This window comes from Schistocerca piceifrons, chromosome 1 (genome assembly GCF_021461385.2).
Source record: "Schistocerca piceifrons isolate TAMUIC-IGC-003096 chromosome 1, iqSchPice1.1, whole genome shotgun sequence".
Classification (NCBI taxonomy): Eukaryota; Metazoa; Arthropoda; class Insecta; order Orthoptera; family Acrididae; genus Schistocerca; species Schistocerca piceifrons.
In genome coordinates, this window is record NC_060138.1 from 16,066,008 (window position 1) to 16,089,753 (window position 23,746).

At 44.9% G+C, this 23,746-nt stretch overlaps 1 protein-coding gene across 4 annotated transcripts in view; it reads right to left on the reverse strand.

The window, feature by feature from the left end:
- Window positions 1-21,342, reverse strand: part of LOC124788346 (NAD(+) hydrolase sarm1) — an 894,874-nt gene extending 873,532 nt beyond the window's left edge. For 3 of the 4 annotated variants that reach the window (XM_047255633.1, XM_047255619.1, XM_047255610.1), the window contains exon 1: window positions 21,226-21,339. In XM_047255633.1, coding sequence (XP_047111589.1) covers window positions 21,226-21,324 — 99 coding nt within the window. In that variant the 5' untranslated portion in view covers window positions 21,325-21,339. Of the gene's footprint in view, window positions 1-21,225 lie in introns of all 4 variants that reach the window. The other variant, XM_047255647.1, reaches the window with a different exon arrangement.
- Between the last annotated feature and the right edge of the window lie 2,404 nt (window positions 21,343-23,746).

Here is a 23,746-nt window from a genome sequence, read left to right on the forward strand (position 1 = left end):
CTACTAATTTTCCAAAGTAATTTCATTACACATATGCAAACTCTTCCTACGAAATTCAGCACAGGGATGTGTAGACACGCTCAGTACTTGTGAACTGTACAAATAACGCATAGCACAGCCTACAGACGTGCTCGCAAATAATGCAATCAACACGCACAAGCACAATCTGACAACCCGTGTCCAATAGGGCGCACCGGCTACCCCAAAGAAGTGGCGTGGCCGTCAGCTGTCAAAATGCACACAGGTGCTCTCAGACATGAGGCGGCCACGTATGTTTTCATACTTGACACCAGAGAAATTCGTGGTCACCTAGACGCCAACGATGACGCAATCGGACAGAAGGACTTATTTACAGAGCTCCGACGCTCCAAGCTGAGCTGCATCTGTGAGTGGTCGACGCGACCAACGTGAATGGGCGGGAGTGCAGACACATGCCGCCACTGGACGCAGGTGAAAGCTGCTTCTATTTTCGAGAATACATTTACTGTTATGTACCAACGTCACAGGCGCAGACCGTATACGCGAGACACCTCGGGGCAGCATTTGTCTTTACCGCTGACGATAGAATAGCACAGCCTTCTCTCCCCCTAACGGAACATATGAGATGCAAACTCGCCATCTGAAACGTTCCCAAAATCATTCTTACCTCACACTGCTTTTTTCCCCCAAGTCGACCAATTGGGAATCGTATAGTGTCCCAGAAATAGTTAACTTTCACTTTCAAAATGTCTCAGCTTGCATGCACCAAAATTCTTATCCTAACAGAACCTGTTTACGAAAATAGCATCGAATGCAGTCTTCTTCACGGGCCTAATGTGGTACCCAGTCCATCATGTGCTACCATTCATGCTTCCAACAGACGCAAATGTTCCCTCCGCTATATAGAGCCTCCTATATCCCAGCACAAACGATGTGAATGAATCGAACATTCTGATTGGCTGTTATCGAATTTACCCATCGAATTACTGATACCACCGATATTGACGCACTGTCCTCCTTTATCTTTTCCTTCTACAGACGAGACTTTCAGCCATTATTGTACACAGATCGTCATATTGCACTGACAACTAAATCATGCAAACTACCATACATATCGACCAAGACCGGAAGGCTCTTATCATAGGACACACTCATCCTCTATAGTGATGCCATAACATGAACCATTCTAACTTTGCACTCCAATACATACACATGATACACAATGTAAGCCACAGTAACTTTACAATTCAATATATACACATTTTACACAAACACTTCAGTTATCTTTTATATTTGTACAGCACCCGAACCTCCTTTTCTTCATATTGACGACCGCGTATTATCTTGCAGTTTATCATCCTTGCAAAATCCGTACTTCTTCGAGCAATTCTTCAAACATAATGTGTGCTCCGAGATGATGTACCACACATGCGTGCGTTTTGACAAGTATCTCTATAAAATGATGACGTCTGTCCAACATAACTGGCTGCTTCACCAAGTTTGACAGTGGAGTGCATTGTAACCTATCACCGCGTCCAATAATGTCATCTGACAGGAAATGATTGTATGGAACTATTTTTGATGATTTTGATGACTGTTCTCCCTCACACAAAGCAGACAGTTCGGTAGTGTTTTGTAAGGAGTGAGGATGTGCTTCTGCAGTATTGCAGTTGTTGGAGAGAAGTACATCTTTCTTCCGAGCCAGGTATACAACTCTGCGGCCATTCTCCATGCAATATCACTCGCGAAACTCTTACCAGACAAATTAGTGCATGGGTGTCAATGCTCGCTCTTGATGCTCTGTGATGGCAATTGTCTCCAAGTTCCAAAGCACTGCCTCGTCAGTCACCTCACCGAAGCTACCCTGAATGTTGTAATTGATACGCAGGCGTTGACTGGGTATCCTATCTATCAAAATGAGTCTTTCTTTGTGAGAGGTATGAAGCACAGGACAACTCTTCAGACGTCATTGTCTCTGTAGTTCTGGTCCAGTGACTCTGAGTCGGAGAGCTTCGATCTGTGAATGATGGATAACAGGCGACCGATTCCGTGTGTATAGGACACCTGATATGAGTTTACCCCGTCCAATTGGTCCCACGACAGTCACGCGAGCAGATGTAAATATCTGAGACTGCTAGTCCTCGTTTCAGTCGTGTTCACTGTCGTGAGGTGGCTGTTGCAAATGGAAATGTGGTGCTCATCCTTACATTTTGCACAGGATTCTTTCCCAGTTTCAGACCCTGATTTTTATCACGGCCACGTCTGAGGTACAACGAGCAGCGGTTCATTTTCTCCCGGGTACCTGCTGCACTCTGTCAGCTGCCGACCTCTCGACAGTCTCGGCCCCAGTGCTCCGTTTCTTCGCAGTACACACAGAAAGGTTGTGAATTTTGTTATTTCTTGTTCTCTTAGCCCTTTAACTTTCACAAGAACGACAGATGCGGAAAGTTATCTCGACGTATCTTGCGTGGTAATGTGTCAACTGCACAATATTCCTCGGCCAGCAACAAGTACGCAGCAAGCAGCGGCATATACAAACAGAATCAATCAGTAACGTCCGTGAGTGGAGTACAGCAAATGCCGCGACTTATCTGCGTGAGCTGAACGTTGCAAAGGGTTGGCTCGATCGTATGTCGAGATTCAAGTAGCTCAAAATCTTCTCCCTCGACGTCGAATCCTCTAGAACGTAATATAGCGCTTAACCTCTTCATTTAGTCCTGCAGTTCGACACCAAAATGCTTCTACTTCCAGTATTTCAAAGAAATTCGACACAGCTGTTTGAGCACACATGTTTACTCGCAGCTTCCATTACAGTTTCAGCCACAATTACAAACACGTGCTGTAGAGGACAGTATAGTCTACAGTCTTTTGTACAACACCAACAGGTGCTATTCCCCAACAGATGGATAGCCATGCTGATTCTGTGATAACTCTCCAGGTGTGAACGTAATTTAAGGATGTCAATAACTAAACTATGACTTTCCTAGGAGTATGATCAAAAATCTGTTTCGATGGTAAAACGTGGGAGCAAGTGTAAGATCAGAAATAAAGATCCACAGATATGTAGAAGGTGTCAGCGACAACCATAATAGGATGAATTTACTGTAATAGAGCTGCACAGAAGTAAATCAAAGGAAAGAGGGATACCAAAGTAAACTTTACTATATAATCCTGTGTGCAGGGGGTCAGAGGGCAGACCGTGGACGAGGTGGTGAAACCAGACTATCCTTGGAAGATGAGGACGGAAAAAAAATTAGGAAATTTCCCGTGGCGAGTGTTACTGTCTGAAATTTCCTTACAGTACTCAGCACATTGCTTACTCTTAGAGATCCCGGGCAGGCAACAGAGCAGGACGGCCACCTCGCCGCTGAAACAATGCAGACGTGTGAGGCCGGGCCGGCGGATGTGTGAGAGCGGGGCCGACGCGTTTCAAAATAAGCGCGGGCCGCCACTTGCGCAGGAGCGGCTAAAATAAGCGCCGTGCGCGCCCGCGGCAACACCTCGCCGCCTCTGCGCCGCGGACTCCGGCGAAACGTGCGTGCAGACAGCGGCCAGTTTGCGAATTGTATGTCCGCGGCCGTTCTTGTAGGCTAAATTTTTACAGAAGCTGATGTGCCGATTGTAGCTAATATCACCGACGTAATATAGACTAAAATCGGGAGTTGTGCCGACGTTCTTCCAGCGTTCACAATAAAAGTTGGTGTTTATAGCGAATAAAAACACGCAAGTGGACGATGTCAGTTAAAAATAGTAAAGCTGTATTGTACAAACCTGAAAATACGTTTCTTGAGCCGTGTTGTGGTACTAGTAATGTCCAGTGAGTAATATTTCGAGAACTCTTAGTGTCGCAATCATAATTTTTATGTTCAAATAAGAGATCAAATGGCTCTGAGCACTATGGGACTTAACATCTATGGTCATCAGTTCCCCAGAACTTAGAACTACTTAAACCTAACTAACCTAAGGACATCACACAACACCCAGTCATCACGAGGCAAATTAGAGATCAAAAAAACTATATTATTATAGTTACACCCTCATAAACTGTCATACACCTATAAATGCTGAAAGCAGAAGAAATCTCGAGAAAATAAATCAATTCGATTATCTTTTGGAATCTGAAACTTCGTTAAAACACTTCTTGGTGACTCCAATGCGCAAATTGGTAGGGAAAAGAAATTTAGGACTATTGTAGGTGAATATCCAGCACACTTTAGAACACACAGAAATGGTGAAAGACTGATCAATATGTGTAAAATATTCCAGTTAAAACTCTTGTCCACACATTTCCGCAAACTACCAAGAAAGGCCAAAACTTGGAGACATCCGAATCCGAACCTAGGAGAATTACAACTGGATCACGTAGACATATCTAAAAAGTATATCAAGGAAATTATGAATGTAAAAATAGTCATAAATGTGGAAAACGATTCAGATTATCTCTCTAAGATTAAAATAAAATTTCTCCCATCCAAAACAAAAGAGGCGACCAAGAAAGTGATCAGATACAACACCACTACAGCTAATATTACAAAAGAAAATATAGAAAAATTTAGAGAAGAAATTGAGACAAGTAAAGAAGGTGATTAGCTTGAACTCCTAATGCAAATAACTGAAGCAGCAGAGAAAACTTCAGCATTGGCCGAGAATAAAAAGGAGGCTAGGTGGAATGACGAGTGTGAAGAAGCACTAATACAAAGAGATCAAAAATACAGAAAATAGAGATGTTCGAAAGAAATGCATAAAAATAATCCATAAAGTCAAAGGAAACTTCGAAAATTCTCAGCTTATTGAAATAGAAGAAAATTTCACCAAAAATAAAACTAGAAATTTTTACCAAACTTTTAAACACATACTTAAAGTATATCAGGCACCAAGTATTTGTTTCAAAGATGAAAATGGCAAAATCAGGTTAAATAACAAAGAAAATTGTGTAATTTTAGCAATATTTTTTGGAAAGCTGTTAAACTATCCAGATCCAACAGATTAATTAAAATTTCTAGTGACACTTCAAAATCTAGAGGAAGATTTCCCCACCAAGAGAGTTAAAAAGTTCACGAAGCCACCAAAAAACGCAAAAACAATAAAGCAAGTGGTGAAGACTTCACTTCAGAAGAATTATTGAAGTGGTCAGAACCGACTATCATAAAGCACCTACAGCTGCATTTTGAGAACATGTGGAAAACTGAAAAGATTCCAGTCGAATAGAAAACAGCATTAATCGACCTGTTACATAAAAAGGGACACAAACATTATGTCAATAGCTACAGAGGAGTGCCACTTCTGCCAGTGGTATACAAAATATTATCAAAAATTCTCCTGAACAGAGTGGTAAACACTTTAGACAAACAAATGGGAGAATATCAGGGTGGTTTTGGAAAGGGAAGATCCTGTGCAGAACGAATTTTTAACTTAAGGTCAAAAATTCGCCATCGAATGTTAACCAGCAAACCAATAATAGTGTCATTTATTGATTTCAAGAATGCATTTGATTTTATAGGCAGAGAAACAATAGATAAGGTCATTAGAGAATTTGGTGTTGAACAAAATTAGCAAATATAATTCGTGAAACACTAACAGGTACAATATCTAAAGTCAAATCTGAAATAAAAACTGGTGTTTGACAAGGTGATGGTTAACACCCTTACTGTTCAATTGTGTTCTAGGAAAAATTGTAAGGATATGGAATTCAGAGCTAAAAAATGACAAAATTGAACCAATAACTCTGTGAAGGAAAACAAATGGAATTAAGGTAAACTGCTTGGCTTTTGCGGATGATTTTGCAATATTTTCAGAAAACCTGAGAGAAGAGGTTATTCAAATAAACCTTCCGGAAGAAAAGCAAACAGAACTGGTCTCAAAAATTTAAGCTGAAAAAACAAAACTCATGACAATTATAAAAAATGCGCAAAAATTCATAGAAACACAAATGGGTAAAATAGGGAGAGTAAATCAATTTATATATCTTGGAGAAACTATACAACAGAATGGACTAGAAAAATCTGCAATAGATGTAAGAATTAACAAAATGGAAAGAGCATGCGGTTTGACCAAAAATATTTACAACAAGAAATGTATATCTAGAAAAACAAAGCAAAAACACTACAGCACAGTGGTACGACCAGAATGTTTATATGGATGTGAAGGCCTAGCGATGAACTATAAGATGATCAGAGTAGAGGTACTGGAAAGATGGATTATTAGATAAGTAATGCGTGCAATAAAAACTGCAGATGGTTGGAAAATGAGAAGTAATGAGGAGATCTACAGAAATATAGAGAAAATATCTGAAGTAATGGCCAAACTATGATTAAACTTTTTCGGACACTACCGAATGGATGGAACAAATACTCCTACATTTAGAAGAAATCGGCAATAGCGTGGATTACAGAAGTAAGGAAAGACCTAGAAAGAGAGAGCATCCAAGAATCAGAAATAGGGGAAAGAAACCGTTTTAAAAATATAATACTACATTTGGAAGGCTTTCAAAGCAGAAGAAATAAAAAACCAGGAACAACATGGACAGAAGAAAGGAAGAGATTTAATGGGGTGAAAATGAGGGACTACTGGTAAAATAGGAATCAACAAGAAAGGAAGAAGAGAAAGTGAAGTAGTTAACGTGATCCTCGTTGGTCAATACGACTGTCCGCCGCGACACGCACAGTGCCGCCGTGCTTCTCCTTACCGGACGACGTCCGCTGGCTACCGTTGCGAGCAGCGTCAAGACTGGGTAGCTCGCAATCACTGTTGCTGCTTATTCTTATTATTTCAGTGTCACTCTCGTCTCAGCCCTACCTTCCTGGACCTCATCCTGGAACTTTTCCTGATGCGTCGCCACATGTGAAACCCGATACAAGTGTCCCCTTTTCTCCCGGTTCCTTCTCCTATCAGTTTGTGAATCTTAAATGCTGAAAACGTTCCCATTAGCGAGTCAGATTGGGTCTCGTCCCCCTGTTACAATTGTGGTGCGGCTCATCCCATCCATCCACGTTCAGACTGACCGCTCGACTGACTACGCGGCGCCGCCTCCTCTCACTTGCCGCCCCCGCGCACTCCGCCGCCGCAGCCGCTCGCCTCGAGTCGACCTCCGCCAAGAGCGGAGCTGTGTGTTTTCCCCCTCACGCCGATGGAAACGCGTTACACTCACTCGTCACCAGCGCCCGGCGACCGCAGTTGACGGTACGCGGCCTCCGTAATTAATGCAGGATTCGCCGAGACAACTTTCGCGAACTTTGCAGAGGCCTCGCGAGCTCCGTGAAATGCTCGCGGTGATGAGCGGGCTCCAGCTCCAGCTCCAGCTGCTGCACCGTTCGGACTGGCGAATCGTGACTGCCTACGCTACATGTACATCACTGTCGAGTGCGTGGCAGAGGGCAGTTTCTTCTCGTTTATTTCAGAGACGAAGCGTGGGAAAAATGATTCCTTCTGTGTCGCCGTTCAACTTTTTAACTGCCTGATATCATCTCCACGATCTGTAGGAGATTCACACACCGTCCGTTCAAAAACTTCTGAGAACGATTTTACTTCTGGCGTAGAAGTGACGCCAGTGCAAAAGTATGGTGGTACCTTGGACGATGAACTGTAAGCAACTGATGTGCATTCGACCAGATGTAACAGGGAGACTTTTCTGAGACGTATAAAGTACGAGCAAAAGCTTCAGCAGCTGGCCACTCCAGTCCTCTTACAAAGAAAGAGAGCTGAATTGCGTTGTTCAGTAATAGAACTACAAAGAATTCCCCAATTTTCAATAATGAAACTGCACACGAACCGTCTGAAAAAATTAAGTGTGTGACGCGACCTTCTTGCCATGCCCACTTTTTGAAGCAACATTTCAAAACTAGCTCGGTGAACAATGATTCGGGGGACTACTTTCGAACAAACTTGTACGGCATGCATCTAGAAGACTGTGATATGACTCGCATGCTTTACGATCATCGGTGACTCTGTTCCGTAATTTAGAAACAATAACAAATCAGCTACTTTGTTTATGAAGAAGCAATGCTTATTTTGCTTTGTGGTACTGACGGGGACTAACGCAGGTGTTCGATTCTTTCAGCATTCAATAATACCACAGTCACAAAGAGTGCATAGAAAAATGCATAAACTGCGCTTGCAGACGTTAGTGAATCCGACACGTGAGAGAATGGACTTTAAGACAGCAAATTTTACTCAAGACCTATTGCAAAAATATATTTACAGCGCCTCTCTCAAGCTGAAACGTCAGTTGAATACCTGCTAAAGGAAAGAAGGCAGAAAACAAGAAACGAGAAGTACGTAGCTTCAACAGGTTACTGTTCATCACGAACGTAGTTTTGCAGTCAGTGCAATGTTTACAAATGCTGAGTAGCAGATGCCTATTTGATGTATGGATTAGTACGGGGCAATAGCCGTGGCGCGGTACGTTTGTATCGAGACAGATTTCCAGAACGAAGCTGTCCCGACAGGAAGACGTTCGAAGCAATTGATCGGCGTCTTAGGGAGCACGGAAAATTCCAGCCTATGACTCGCGACTGGGGAAGACCTAGAACGACGAGGACACCTGCAACGGACGAGGCAATTCTTCGTGCAGTTGACGATAACCCTAATGTCAGCGTCAGAGAAGTTGCTGCTGTACAAGGTAACGTTGACCACGTCACTGTATGGAGAGTGCTACGGGAGAACCAGTTGTTTCCGTACCGTGTACAGCGTGTGCAGGCACTATCAGCAGCTGATTGGCCTCCACGGGTACACTTCTGCGAATGGTTCATCCAACAATGTGTCAATCCTCATTTCAGTGCAAATGTTCTCTTTACGGATGAGGCTACATTCCAACGTGATCAAATCGTAAATTTTCACAATCAACATGTGTGGGCTGACGAGAATCCGCACGCAATTGTGCAATCACGTCATCAACACAGACCTTCTGTGAACATTTGGGCAGGCATTGTTGGTGATGTCTCGATTGGGCCCCATGTTCTTCCACCTACGCTAGATGGATCACGTTATCATGATTTCATACGGGATACTCTACCTGTGCTGCTAGAACATGTGCCTTTACAAGTACGACACAACATGTGGTTCATGCACGATGGAGCTTCTGCGCATTTCAGTGGAAGTGTTCGTACGCTTCTCAAGAACAGATTCGGTGACCGATGGATTGGTAGAGGCGGACCAATTCCATAGCCTTCACGCTCTCCTGACCTCAACCCTCTTGACTTTCATTTATGGGGGCATTTGAAAGCTCTTGTCTACGCAACCCCGGTACCAAATGTAGAGACTCTTCGTGTTCGTATTGTGGACGGCTGTGATACAATACGCCATTCTCCAGGGCTGCATCAGCGCATCAGGGATTCCATGCGACGGAGGGTGGATGCACGTATCCTCGCTAACGGAAGACATTTTGAACATTTCCTGTAACAAAGTGTTTGAAGTCACGCTGGTACGTTGTGTTGCTGTGTGTTTCCATTCCATGATTAATGTGATTTGAAGAGAAGTAATAAAATGAGCTCTAACAAGGAAAGTAAGCGTTTCCGGACACATGTCCACATAACACATTTTCTTTCTTTGTGTGTGAGGATTTTTCCTGAAAGTTTGGCCGTACCTTTTTGTAACACCCTGTATAAGCAGAGAATGTTGGTAGAAATCTCTCGATTATTAAAATTTTCCTGTTCGATGTATTCAAAAAAATCTTAAGAGAAAAGTTTACCATATGCAATTGGTAGAAATCTCTTGAATAATTTCTGAGAAAACATACCGTATGTTTTTTTTTTTTTTTTGTTGTAAAATTTTTATATTCCATAAACAAGTTAAATATATATTGAGCCGGTACGGCTCGCTATTTAGAATTTTTGTTTGTTTTTTGAAACTACTCGCCTTCTCGGTACTCGATATGGGAATGGAGTCTCTGGTCGCCGCGAGTTGGCTTCCCGCGCGCCGCCAGGCTGCAGAACGAGGAAGAAGGAAGGAGGACAGAAGGGTGTTGCTGTAGGTGAGCTCTGGACTGCGCGTGAGGAGCGGCGTCGGAGCCGGAGGGCCCCGCAGAAGCAGAAGCAGAAGCAGTCGGCCGGGGCGCAACGCCGTGGGCTCCGAGACCCCAGTGTGGAGGGCCCGTGTTGTGCCGGTGGCGATCAACGCGAGCTCATTCAACGGCTCAGTAGCGATTTCTTGGTTCTGCCCTTGGATTCCGACGAAGAGTTACGGCACGTCTGGTGTGTGAGGTGAACATAAGAATTCTAAAGACGTGCACGTTGGGGGCGCTGATATCTGCACTGTCATCTGTTTAGCTGCTTTAGAGTAAATGTCTGTTTTGGATCGAAGGCGGACCCAAGTGAGGCACCGAGTCATTGCTTGTCTTATTAGGAAACCTAAGTCGGCCCCCACAGTGATAAACCCTGTTATCCACAGTTAGAACGAGTGATTGACGCTCTGGTAGTGTCCAACAATGAACTTTGGCGGTACTGTTAACCGTTTGTAGTAAGGGAAAAATTGATTGTGCAGCTTTTCAGTCGGACGCTTATCAATCGTATTAATTGCAGTTCACTTCTTATGGTCTTTTACGGTGTTACTTGTCGTGGCGAAATTACCGCTAGTATTTTCGTAATTTAGCTTGGGGCATCATTCTGTGGCTTAGTGTGGCCATCCCAAGAGATTAAAGCCCCAGATATTTTCTTACTGCTTTGCTGAGGTTGCCTTGCAACAACTGATTATTAGTCTCTTGTCTGCCCCACCGTACTGCTGTTTGGTGCGGTGCGGTGTAGTCGAAGTGTACAGTAGTACCGCATCTACTCCGTCGTCCGTTTTAAGATTTGTGAGCCGCATCCATATCCGACGCATAATCCCAGTACCGGTATGCAATTTATGTAAGTTGGTTACGCCGTGTCAACGTGTTGTACGTTGTGGAAGATCTTCCCCGTGCCGCGAGTGGTGGTCAAGGACAGCAACGTGCACGACAACGCATGACCACGACGAAATCGTAACATATGTGTTGTATATTATTTTTTTAACTAATGTAACCACTGAGCTTAACAGTCCATTTGTGTGTTTTTTATGTATTTTGAAAGGAACAGATTTACATAACTGGTTAATTATAACATTTACGCTTAATTATTTCTCATAATTCGTTAGGTGTCGTATGTATCGCTTGTAGGGAGGTTTATGGTGTAAAGTGTTTAAAAGGAAGGAAAATATTTTGTGATACTGCGTGCATTTTAGAGGCTACGGAGTTTGAGTGTACATTGATAGTAATCGTATTCTATTGCATTTAATGCCGTTGTTTTAATTAAAATTATCTCATCAATATTTTATTGCCTGTAGAGATCACAGATGATGTCTAGGAAAATTTTGGTATTGCCATGTGGTATTAGAATCTTTTATTTAACCTTGCATTATGGATTTTGTATTTTTTTCCTTTTCTTAAAAAGGGATTTTGAGTTTTAAGCGTAGTAAATTGATTATGAGAGCTGTTCTCTGATCTGTTATTATTCAGGAGATTAAAGAGATCAAGAGATTCAGGAACTTGCGTTAAGAAACTATATTGAGGACATTGCTGTTCATGATAACCAATATTCACTTACTATTTAAAAATCAAGTTCATAAAGTTGTAAAATGTTAAAGGTAAAAAAAAAAGCTTATTAGAGAAACGGTGCCCGCCCGCACTCCCCCACAGCTTCCACGTCTTCAAGGTACTGGCCGCCGGCGTTGTCTGATGTTTTCCCCCGCCTCTTTCCCACCTAATAACGCCTGTGGGGCCATGTTTTCTATGTATTCATTTCATGTAAAAAACTTCATTTTCGTATCTTCAAAATACTGGAATTACTGCATCTTTTAAATAGTGTGTGTTTTTCGCGGGCGTCCCACATTAATATCAGTTTCTTCCCGCCCAACTAAAACCACCGACGTCTCGTCTGATTACAGGACCATCGAATGCCGGACACAGAGAAATTTTCTGTACACCAGTCAATTAATTCAGGAAATTCGCAAGACTGCGGAAATGTACGTAAGTTGAGGGCTGTTGCTTTCAAAGTGAATGTGCAGCGCGGCCGGAAGCTGCGCCGCCAGCGCGGGGCCCTGCTGTGCTGGAGGACGGCCTCCCAGCCCCCTGTCGCTCCCTGAACATCTCGGCGGGCCAGTAGTGCGCCAGCTGCGGCGCTCGTCCGCGTTCTGCCCCTCGCTGTGGCTGCCTGGCACGTCCCTCCCAGCAGCCGCGGCTCACGGCTCGCTCCGACGCCTACTGCGCCTGCAGCGTGGAGGACTGCACTGAGGAACCGTGCTCACTCCGAACTACGCGTTCTCTTCAACTTGGCTGTCTATCTGCGTTTGGTTTCCCGCTGCTGTTGCGGTTATACTGTGGATCTTCCTCCTTGTACGTGTGGCAGCAGCGACGTGTATCGATATCTGCACCGTGTACCAACTTTGGTCTTGTGCATATTGTTTCCGGCTAGGGTGAGTGCGCGCAGTCGGTCGGTTGGTGCGCACCGGGCAGGATGTCTCCGTGCGGCGCAGTCGGCTGGGTCCGCTGCCGGTCGCTGCGCAGTGTCGGAGCGTGTGTGCAGCTGGCCGATCGCTACGAGCTTCGTGCTTCACCGACCCAGGACGTCAAAGTTGAGTGGTGTCTGAAGTACCCAAGTCAGGTCCGTTCGTGCTGTGTCGTTCGTTTAGTTAGGTGGCTCGCTGTTGGGGAGCTTTTCTTGTGTGCAACACCGAGTGGTGTAGTGGTGAAATCGAGCTGCCGTGCGGTGGAATTAACTATATTGGTTCACTACAATTCGAGTGCACCAGTGGAATTTTGTACCTTGTGACCGTTAGTGTTCTGGTTACCTGCCCTGGCCACTGACGTAAATTCAGGCAGTGTTCTTTTTGGTGGAGTTAACTATATTACCTTATATCAAATTCGAGTGTACCAGCGAAATTTTCTGCAAATGGTTCAAATGGCTCTGAGCACTATGGGACTTAACATCTATGGTCAGCAGTCCCCTAGAACTTAGAACTACTTAAACCTAACTAACCTAAGGACAGCACACAACACCCAGCCATCACGAGGCAGAGAAAATCCCTGACCCCGCCGGGAATCGAACTCGGGAACCCGGGCGTGGGAAGCGAGAACGCTACCGCACGACCACGAGATCCGGGCCGAAATTTTCTGCCTTGTCGCCGTTAGTGTTCCGGTTACCTGCCCTGTCCACTAAAGTAATTTCAGGCAGTGTCCTTTCCACACCTGCTGTCGCTGTCCAACACAGTGTGTAGTTCTGACAGCTTAATACATATTTCATTGTGGATAATCACGTCTGTAACAGTCCGGTCTTTGAATTTTCATATACTGATTGGCGGCTGGCAAGTCGTTTGGTCGGTCATTCCGTGACTGTCTCTTGGTTGGGTTTCCGACGGATCAAGTGTAGTTGCGCCCCACCACCTGTCTCTCAACTAAGTGAACGTTAATGTTTCGAGGGCGCCCCCCCCCCCCTCCCTCCCAAGGCGTCAGAGTACCACTGTCTATACTGTCCTTTTCATGGGTGTTTAATGATCTGTTGGTAATCTCTTATAGCCGATGCCTTAAAAGAAAAATTTCTTATTCTGTTTTATGTAAATCAAGGGCCTTCAGCCCGTGTAAGTAAGTTTGAACTCTGGCAAGTGGATATTTTGCTGAAAGTTAATGTTGTTGTGCTATCTTTCATTTAGTGCGCTGTCAGACACTTAAAACTTGTTTAAGGTATTTTGAATTTTTGGGAAATCAATCGTGGGCCTTCAGCCTCTTAAAGCCTTATACTCAAAAATTTCCCCTTAATCGAAAACATTGTGGCCTTCTGCCTTAAAAGATTATGGTAATATATTTTAAAGTTTGGAAATTTAATTGTGACCTTCAGCAGTTTGTATTGCACCTTGTATATGTTTGTTTCTTCTATCCACTTTTGTCTTGAGGCGTCAATATATATATATATATATATTGACGCCTCAAGACAAAAGTGGATAGAAGAAACAAACAAACATATACAAGGTGCAATCCAATTCTTTCACGGCTGAAGGCCTCCAAACAAGAAATCTTAAAAATTTACAAGATAAATTTCAGGTGACTGAAGATACGCAGTTAAAATTGCAAATGAAATAATTATATATATATATATATATATATATATATATATATATATATATATATATATATATAAGATAAATTTATATATAAGATAAATATATAAATTTATATATAAGATAAATTTTTATATATAATTATTTCATTTGCAATTTTAACTGCGTATCTTCAGTCACCTGAAATTTATCTTGTAAATTTTTAAGATTTCTTGTTTGGAGGCCTTCAGCCGTGAAAGAATTGGATTTTGAAACTCGTAGTTGTAAAGGTTCGGCTATGTGCCGTTCTTGTTTAAAGGTGTTATTAAATTACAATAAATTACAATTTTGAAGTGAAACTGACCGCCACCTTATTTGGCCCTTTGCACAATCCTAATCACCCGTTCTGCCCAGTGGGTTTAGCGGGCGTATCGTATTACACCCGAGTACCGTGCTGCTGCTAAGTGTTATTAATATTCAGAAACTTATATACCTCAATCAGCATTAAAGACTATTTTGTTTCTCCCGCGAACAGTACTCTTAGGAGGCGTCCTACGTGAGCGGACTGTTGCGACCGCTCTGCGGTGCGGCGACCGCGCGGATATGTCAAACAATGGCCGACGGTCAAATTGTCCCACGTGAGCGCGCACGTGGCGGGCGGGCGCGGCGATCAAGTGGACGCCGTCTGCAGAGTTTTTCTGACCTTAAAATGGCTGACATTTTGATCAGTGCTGTTCAAGAACGGCGTGTCTTGTGGGACAAGAGAAATAAAAATTATCATATCCGTTTAATATTATACCGTGAATGGGAGGAAGTTGCGAAAATAATTGCTACTACAAGTAAGTACATGTGTAACATACATTTATTAAGCGGTGTTGTTTACGTTCTGTGCGCAGGATTTTGTTCAACATACAATTTAAAATTTTTCTTCATTGCCAATATAAATTATACAACAAGTAAGAGCACATAAGACTTTTTAAGCCGTGTACTCTGCATTCTTTGTACAGGATTTTGTTCAAAATACAATTTAAAATTATCCCTCACTTGCACAGCTGCTCGTGACGATGCATTGTATCTCTTTTGTAAATTGTCTTGTGCTGCATTTGGTATATTTCGGCGCGGATGATGTTGTGGAAAAAAGTTACAGCTTTAGCAATATGTACTGCATTTTCCACACTAGTTTCGATAGGTTTGTGAAAATTCTAAATTTAGATGTTATAGAACCAAATGAACATTCCACCACCATTCTTGCCCGAGATAACCGATCGTTGTACATCTCTTTACCGTCACCTGCAGTCGTCGTTCTTTCCGGGAAAGGCCTCATTAAATACTCCTTTAGTGGGAATGCTGCATCACCTAGAAAAGCGTAGTCACTTGATACTGTATCCTGGCAAAAATTCTTCTTCAGGTGGTTTTAGTCTCCCTTTTCTATTGCATGTCAGAAGGGGCATTCATCAAACACTCCTGCGCCATTGTCTTTGCCGTAGGAGCCTACATTCACCATGACAAACTTATAATTTGCGTCGGTGACGGCTAGTAATCCAATGGAAAAGAAGTATTTGTAGCAGTAATACATGGAACCAGACTTACTGGTTTTTTTAATGCGAATGTGTTTTGCATCTATACTTCCAAGACAGTTAGGGAATTGCCATTTGTCCCAAAAACATTGTGCCACTTTTTTAAAGTCATCTTCTGTTGGCTCAGTCATGTGCTTCATTAAGAGTGTTGTCCAGATAGCTTTACAAACCTGTGCAACGGTTGTGGAAACAGCCATTTTAGAAATTCTGAATGAAAAAGCGAGTTGGCGCAACGGTATGTCCGTGGCTAAGTACCTGGAATGATGAAAATCTGTGTTAATTTCTTGAATTTTTTTAAATTGTTTAAAAATAGGGTGTGTTCTAAATTGGACAATAGTATTTTTTTTTTCCTTTTTACGCATGTAATGCAATATAACCAACTTAACAAATACATCGAAGATATATCCAACTTAACAAGTTACCCGTGCTTTCTGCCCTGGGAGACGGTTTTCGAAGTTTCCTCACAGGCTGTCGCGAGCTGACTTGTGCCTGTCGGTTAAGACTTGTGCCTCACACCATCTCGCGAGGCCGACATCACTGACACGATCCGCACTTTCTTTCTCTCTATCCGCTCCGTGTCTGCTGGCAGTCCGACGTGCTACGCTTCCATACACGCGAGCCAGTGCTCAGCTATGTCCCGTGCATAGCCGGCCGCTGTGACCGAGCGGTTCTAGGCACTTCAGTCTGGAACCGCGCGACCGCTACGGTAGCAGGTTCGAATCGTGCCTCCGGCATGGATGCTGTGCTGTCCTTAGGTTAGTTGGGTTTAAGTAGTTCTAAGTTCTAGGGGACTGATGACCTCCGATGATAAGTCCCATAGTGCTCAGAGCCATTTGAACCATTTTTTTGTACCGTGCAAGTGTCTTGTGTGTCATTACTTCTGTACACAAACTTGTCTCTGCCAGTATCCTAGCAACCCACACGTGACGATATGTCGTCGTTTAGCCTACACTTCACACCTCTTTACTCCCATATATTGACGTAACTGACGCTAGCTGTGCCGAAGTGAAAAGGTAGCAACACGTCTTTGCATTTGCCTAACTTTGTATCTCTCTCCATTAAGTTGCCAGGCTTCGTACCTTCATTACAGATCTAACTGGATACCACTGCAACTGCTAGAGCATGCAATTTCAGTTATTTGTCAAGATCCTGACACCGCCGTCAATACATTCTGAAAGTAAGATCCATTCGGTCGCGAAATGCAAGCCACAGTGAAAAACTGTTCAGCCTTTGCACAGACGTGTTGGGCAGTGTCTCTAGTAAGCCCGTCGATCGCTTCACGTCGCTCTTTTCATTTATTTCTGAGGGCACAGTGAGCATATAAAAATACGTAGAAAATCTTTTCCTGCTTCAGGACGATTCTCGGCCGCACACCGCTCCTACAGGGTCTTCGGTTGGCAGTCTTTGATCACCCACCAGACTTGGCTCCCTCTGATTCTCTCCTCTGCCCACTTGAACCGCTAGCTATGAAGATAACATTTTCGCACACAGCGAGCAGCAGACCGGCTAGAGAATTATCGGAACGCAAAGGCAAATACCTGCAGTGACGAAGTTATTGCCAGGTTGGTACAGGAAGGGACGATTATGTTCAGATCGCCCAAGGTAGCGTACTGCCAGAAACACCGCGAACTTGGTTACCATATCCCACGAGGTCACGTTTTCATTAGGAGGCATCCGTGTGCTACTGAACAGAAAACTTTCCGATAGTCTAGAAACCCCAGTTTAGACTGAATTCCGCTATCCGCAGTGCAGAAGTTATCACGCACCAACAGCACTACTTGGGGTTTGCATGATGGATGTCTTCGTAACCCAAGCTGATTTATATGGAGAAGATTATATTGTCTTTGGTAGGTCGTAATGTTTAAAATCGGATCTCGTTTAACCGCGACGAGACGGCGAAAGCAAGTGGAACGAGTCTAGTTTCTCTAAGAGAAAGACATAAAACCTGACACTGGCGTCCACATTATATTATATTTTTTGCCACTAATGTACGGTAAGGTTTCCACAGGCGTAAAACAACGTTTTAAGTGATGGAACCCTTCAGCCGTTTCTTCTGGTGCTAACTTTGTTTCACGTGGCAAGGTTCTACACGCAATGAAAGCTACGACACGCTGCCCAAACTCTTTCGCATGTCTCACAAACAACCGCGTGAGCTTACCTCCGCGTGCCATGCGAGGCAGGAGAGAACCCTAAAGGAACGACCGCGGTAAAATTGTCCCGCAGACCAAAGCGTCAGATTTCGATAACGCAGGGGGCGACTTTCAGCCAGCATATCACACGTTCAAGTCCTGCGCCTTGCCGATCACATTCGTCAGACTGCTTGTGTCTGGTCTGCAGTGCAAGCAAATTTAATTTTATTAAATATATCGCTGGGCCACAACGGGGAGAAATAAATGCGAAAGTAAAGACTTTCCTACTTGAGCCAGTTGTCCGAAACGCTAATCACGACCTACTCAGATCAACAGCACTGTCTCCCTGGTAATATATTCAGAACTTAAGTTCTATCGTACACAGACTACAGTCTGAGCGTACGCTGCGTAATATACTCTCTTATTCTACAAGTAAATGCTCTCGCCCGTATACAGCTGCAGAAGCACCTCCATTAGATAGCACTATGGGAACGATCGCGCAGACAATTTACGACGTGCGAACTAAGCTAATTCAAATGTTAAAAGGTTGGAGTAAACAGTCGGAACAACGTGATTATAAGTTTTTAACTTTGCTATTTTATTAATATGGTGCTGAATAAATCACAAAACAAGAGTAATTACGACACATCAGTCAAAGCGTGAGTCAAGTGTCCGTCGAGTGAACCCCTCCCGTGATATCTGAACGAACAGAGGGCCGGAATGGTGCTAGACATCTCAGTTCCTATTCCTTACACTTAGTTTCATACAGCAACGATTCTAAGATGTTTGAAATCTTTGCCCAACTATCTACTTTCCAAAATAAAATTTACGCTTACATTACAGGACTCAAATGTTTGATCTTTTTCAACGTCTGCAAAATGAGTCTACAAATCGAAGGGTTCTTAAAGAAATCCACCTCTCTTCACCATTTGTGTTTATATACAGTGTGTAAAAATACTATGCGTGTGAAAGTATAGAGTGTCCGGAGGAGATGAAAGGAAGTCTGCGACGCTGGGGTTCCGTTTAGGTTGTGGCGTGGCGCTAGTGATGTTCAGAGACTGTATACATACTGTCGCGTGTTGAATGTTGCCTCAGAGATGCTGCCGAGAGCGTAGTCCATTTACAATAACCCACTACTGGCATCTGTGCGCTACCGATTGTCCAGCATGTTCACAGAAATTAGTTGTTTCACGAGTAATGGCTGCTGCTGCAGTCAAATGGGCGATCAGCTCTTCTCGAGTGTCTAACGGCATCTCGTGCACATAACACTGTGTAAGTGTTCCCCGCCGGCAACGGCGAAGTTGGCAAGTCACCATCAAGCTGCTAGCGGGACATTCTCCTGCATTCCCGACAGTTCTTCACGAAGAAGTACACGGTATCTTCTTCCACCGAGTGTGTTTAGCAGAAGATGCGTCCGAGTTAGATGATCGTCAGCAACACCAGCTTGTACATTACGGTAAGTCTCTGCTGACGGTGGAATTCACAAATTGGCTATTGTGTTTGAACGTTGGCCTGAGCCAAGTCCGGCGCCAGACCCTTCGAGGACCCTTGGCGCGGAAACGTGCGGTACACCTGTGACTTTTTACTATATCATATAAGAAAAAGCTTCCTGTTATTTCCTCTAAACTAAATAACATTTTGCATAAGCAGCTTTTGTACTCCATGTATTGTCGCGTAAGATGTAGCACCTGCTTTATCGGCCGAGATGTTGTCCTCTCATGCCGCACTATAACGTACGGTACGAAATATCGATTCTTCAGACTAGTGCGACGAGCGACAAGAAATCAACGGCCACGGCGGTCGTGCCTCACTAGGACACTGCGTGCGCGGTGAATACAGACGGGCCGACGTCGAGTCCTGTGCTGTTGGTGATTAGAAGTGAATCGCACACAGGATGTTATGGAACATTCAATCTGTAAATGAATATAGTCGATAAATATATGTTACGGTGTACTACGTGTCTGTACACGTATAATACCCAATACGTTTATTAGCCAAAGTTGTTTTCTCATCTTCTGTCTAGATGGTACTTAGATACTTGCACAAATACTCAGTTCTGTATCCGAACCCTTTTAAACAATTCTTACATGATATACAAAAGAAAATTGTATTATTACTTTAGATACAAGCATACATATGGGGTGAATGAGGGTATACGAACCGTGTACAAACGGCGTTTTACCAATTCTTACTGGGTTACATGTAGGACTTCTGTAGCACAGTACCTGTGTGTGTCCTCTGTTACTCGCTGCAGTGTAGTGTGCATGGGACGATTGTTTTATGTCGGCATCTCTGTTTCGTTGAAGCTGTAACTTCGTACGAATTAAACTAATGGTACGGCCTGCGTTGTCAGAATCAAAGTGGAATATAACATTTGAGGTGTTGAGGTGGCTGTATTTTCACGCTCTAAAAGTAGTTTAAGAAAAACGAGATATTCAAAGCACGAGTTTTTGTTTAAATGGCACGATATACATACTAATTGCATCGGAGGCCCTAAAAATAGGACTCGTTATCGGCGTTGAAACTTTTCGTAAAAGTATCCGAGAAAAGTGTCGAAGTAGGAATGGGCCCCTCTTTGCTGCTTTTCCCTTAGACCCGGCGCTGTGTGCGTGTCGAAGGCTACTCGGTACAGTCGCAGCAACGCCTTTCTCCTCTGCTATACCACTCTCGCGACTACCTGTGGCCCTGTGTACCCGTCCTTACGTCACGACGGCTGCGCGAGACATACGACGACGGGAGCAGAACTGTCGCAAGCGTAGCACTTCGCTACGTTTACCCACCAAAGTTTCGCGATACCGAGGTCGCAGTTCATTGAGAGACTCCCGTTACAGTTTCCCGAACACCGCTGTTATACTTGTACGGGTGACTCGTTACGATCTCAGGAGTGCTTCTCTTAATCCGGTGGACGTCTGTTCCCGAGTCTACTCGTCTACTCGACAGAGACTCCAAACGCTGCAGCTAGTTGCAGTGGCGTCTAGTACGCCATTTGTTTTACAGCTGCACTCGGCTTTCCCAGAAGCGTTGGAATAAATTACGCGTTACATTCGCTCGCCACGTTAAACGTCTACTGGTTGACTGCATTTTGTGTTGCTCCTTACGTATGTAATCGACGTTACGTGCTACATAGGTCGGTTATTAATCGTGTAGCGGTACGGTATTGGGTTCCTTCTCTCGCTTAGAGGTATGCCGTTGCACTCATTCGCTGCCTAAAGGAGCCTCGAGTTCGAAACCTGCTGGCGGAGGAAACTACGGCCCGGACGGCAGCGTCGCGTCCAGAGGCGAGCGCTGTCGCAGAGCGGCGCCGCCCTCCGCTCGTGGCGCTGTCGCAGCGGAACAGCTCGCACTCCGCTTCCCACTGCAAAGTAGTACCCCGTGGTGTGGGGTAAAGCTGCTGGCGTTGTTGTTGACGAATCGTGCCACTCGGTACGTGCATTTCCCGCGGACTGAAGTCGTGTCAGGTGCTTCGGCGGCAGTCGGTAACACAGAGAGAGTGTGGTCCTTACCGTGAAGCGGGGAGGCGGCACCCGGAAGGACTCATCGGAGACGGTGAGGCTGCGCCGGAACTGCTTGGCGTGCCCGTGCCGCTGCGGCACGCCGTGCATCGTGTCACTGCACTGCACCGCACTGCACTCGCGCGCTCGCTCGCTCCGCCACTGTGGCCGCTGCGGCCTCCGGCTGGCGCTGGCGGCCGACTGGCGGGCGGGCGCGGCCGCCGCACACAGCACGCGCTGCCAACCGCGGCCCGACAAACTCACCGCGCCGCCGCGGCCGGCCGGCTGCCTCCAGCTGTGCACTGCGGTTTGCCTCGCGTCGGCTGGGTCGCGAGGTCAGTGCTCGCCCGAAGCCCGCAACTCTGAGACTTCATTTCGAGTCGCTCCCGTGCCTCTTTCGCCGGACGAATCTCGGGGTTTCTCCAGAGTTGTACGTCTACCGCAGCCGAGAATTTATTACTGAGACAGCGACCGAAAATGGTGAAGACGTATCCGCGTGACGGGCGAGCGCACCGACGGGAGCAGCTGTGTGTGAGCTGCTAATCTCGCTCGCCGCGGACGCGGAGATTGGGAAGGAGGAAGTGGACAGAGAGAGCAAGGAGAAGGTCGCGAACGGAGGAGGGGCAGCAGGTGGCGGACAGGGAAAAGAGGTCAGGACATTTACTCCTGTACGATTCACACGCATATTCGGCAACTGCAAAGCACTGGGACGTTACAGCGCGTTTAATACGAGTCGTACATAGCTTACTCTTCCGGGATCATCGCTTAATCGTTAAATCCTTTATACAAGGATCGACTGAAATGAGTGACAGAAATGCAATTGAAGATGGATGAATAGTTTTGAGAGACAAAATACTGAATGTAGCAAAAGACCTTTCGAGGAAATGTCCAGGCCTAGCACAAGTCATTCCAAAATATATGAGACAGTAAATATGAATAATGAGGAAAGGAAAAATGGAGACATAGCAAATGAAGCGAGCAAAAGGAAACATAGTTGTCTAAATATGAAACTCACAGAGAGTGGAAAATTGAACAGTAGGATCGGATAGAGCAGATATACAATGAACATAGAAATGTAGAAGCCGACTACAGGAAAATTAAAGTAAACTTTGAAGAAAAGAGGTGTCTTTCAATTTCTAGAGGTCAGACTGCAGACTGCGAACCGGTAGTAAGCGAAAAAGCGAAGGGTGACAGATGGAAGGACTATACGTAAACGGTTCTGACAGCAGTCGTCTCCTCAGTCTAAATGTCGACCTTCAGTTGCTTCGAGTGTTCCGCCAAAGAGATCCCTGCATTCGGTGTATGCCATGTGGTAGGGAAGAAACGAAGTGTCGTTAACGGGAAAGATACGAGTCTACGCCTACAAGAAACTACGTCATCGGAAGTACGTGGAAATTCGTCAAATCGAAGGTCCTAATCGGGGGACAAACCTTCTGAACACAAGTGACGCCGTGTACTCGTTTTGTTTGAGTAATTAGTAGTTAGTCGTGCAGTCATCAACACACGTATAAATAATGCAAATCACACACACACACACACACACACACACACACACACACACACACACACAGGTATGCACACAAATTTTATAACATGTTTATGAACGCTGGCGTAAAAAGTACAAAAAGTTGCTGCGCATTAAAAGGTGATGCGCGCTTGAATTGAAACGGCTAATGAGTTGCCTTACTCCAAAGCATTTAAGCATCGAATTTGGCAGACGGTATCGAATGTTGACAATGTTTTCGTAGTTGGCCTGCCGAGGAGGATGTTACGCGCAACCACTTCTCTCCCGCAGTCGCGTAACAGCGGCGACAGCGAGCCACTGTGAAGCAGCAGCCGTGCTTGGACGTGAGTCGTGTTGCAGTGCTCTGGTATCTTCTGATAGAACTTAGTCACCAGTGCCAGGTTAATTACGGCATAACTTCTACCTTTGTAGCCGGTTGTCTATTACCGGTCAGCGCCCCACATCTCCGTGACGACGACTCAGATGCCCTCAGCTGGTATCACTATAGACACCAGCTGAGGGCTACTCATTCGTCGTCACGGAGATGTGGGGCGCTGACTGGTTATCCGTGCAGTTTCATTTGAAGAAATGCAGCAGAGCGCTTTCAGCCAGTACATCTTTACAAGTTGCCAGCTTCAGTACATTAATGAGCGCGGACGTTGTGAGCACTGCCCATCATCAAACTGAAAGTCACTTGTCGCCACTGCCACAAGACACTGCAAGGAAAGCTTAGAGGAATAGAGACGAATTCCTCTAGTGAAGATATGGGTCGCATGTAGGGAGATCCCCTGAGATGGGGATTTTAACAAAATGCAGATTCGTCTCGGCGGACCCCTGTGTCTCGGAACGGCCAAGCTGGTCCGCTGCTGGCGTGTTGCTGTCTGGGAGGACCACGAAACCACGGCTGGGAGACAACACCACATCAGATGGAGAAATCGAAGGCCTGTCCACTCTTAGAAGTAGGGCATGCGGAAATATGTGGTAGATGCGACGACAGGGAGCACTGTCGGTGCAGGCGCAGGTGTTTCT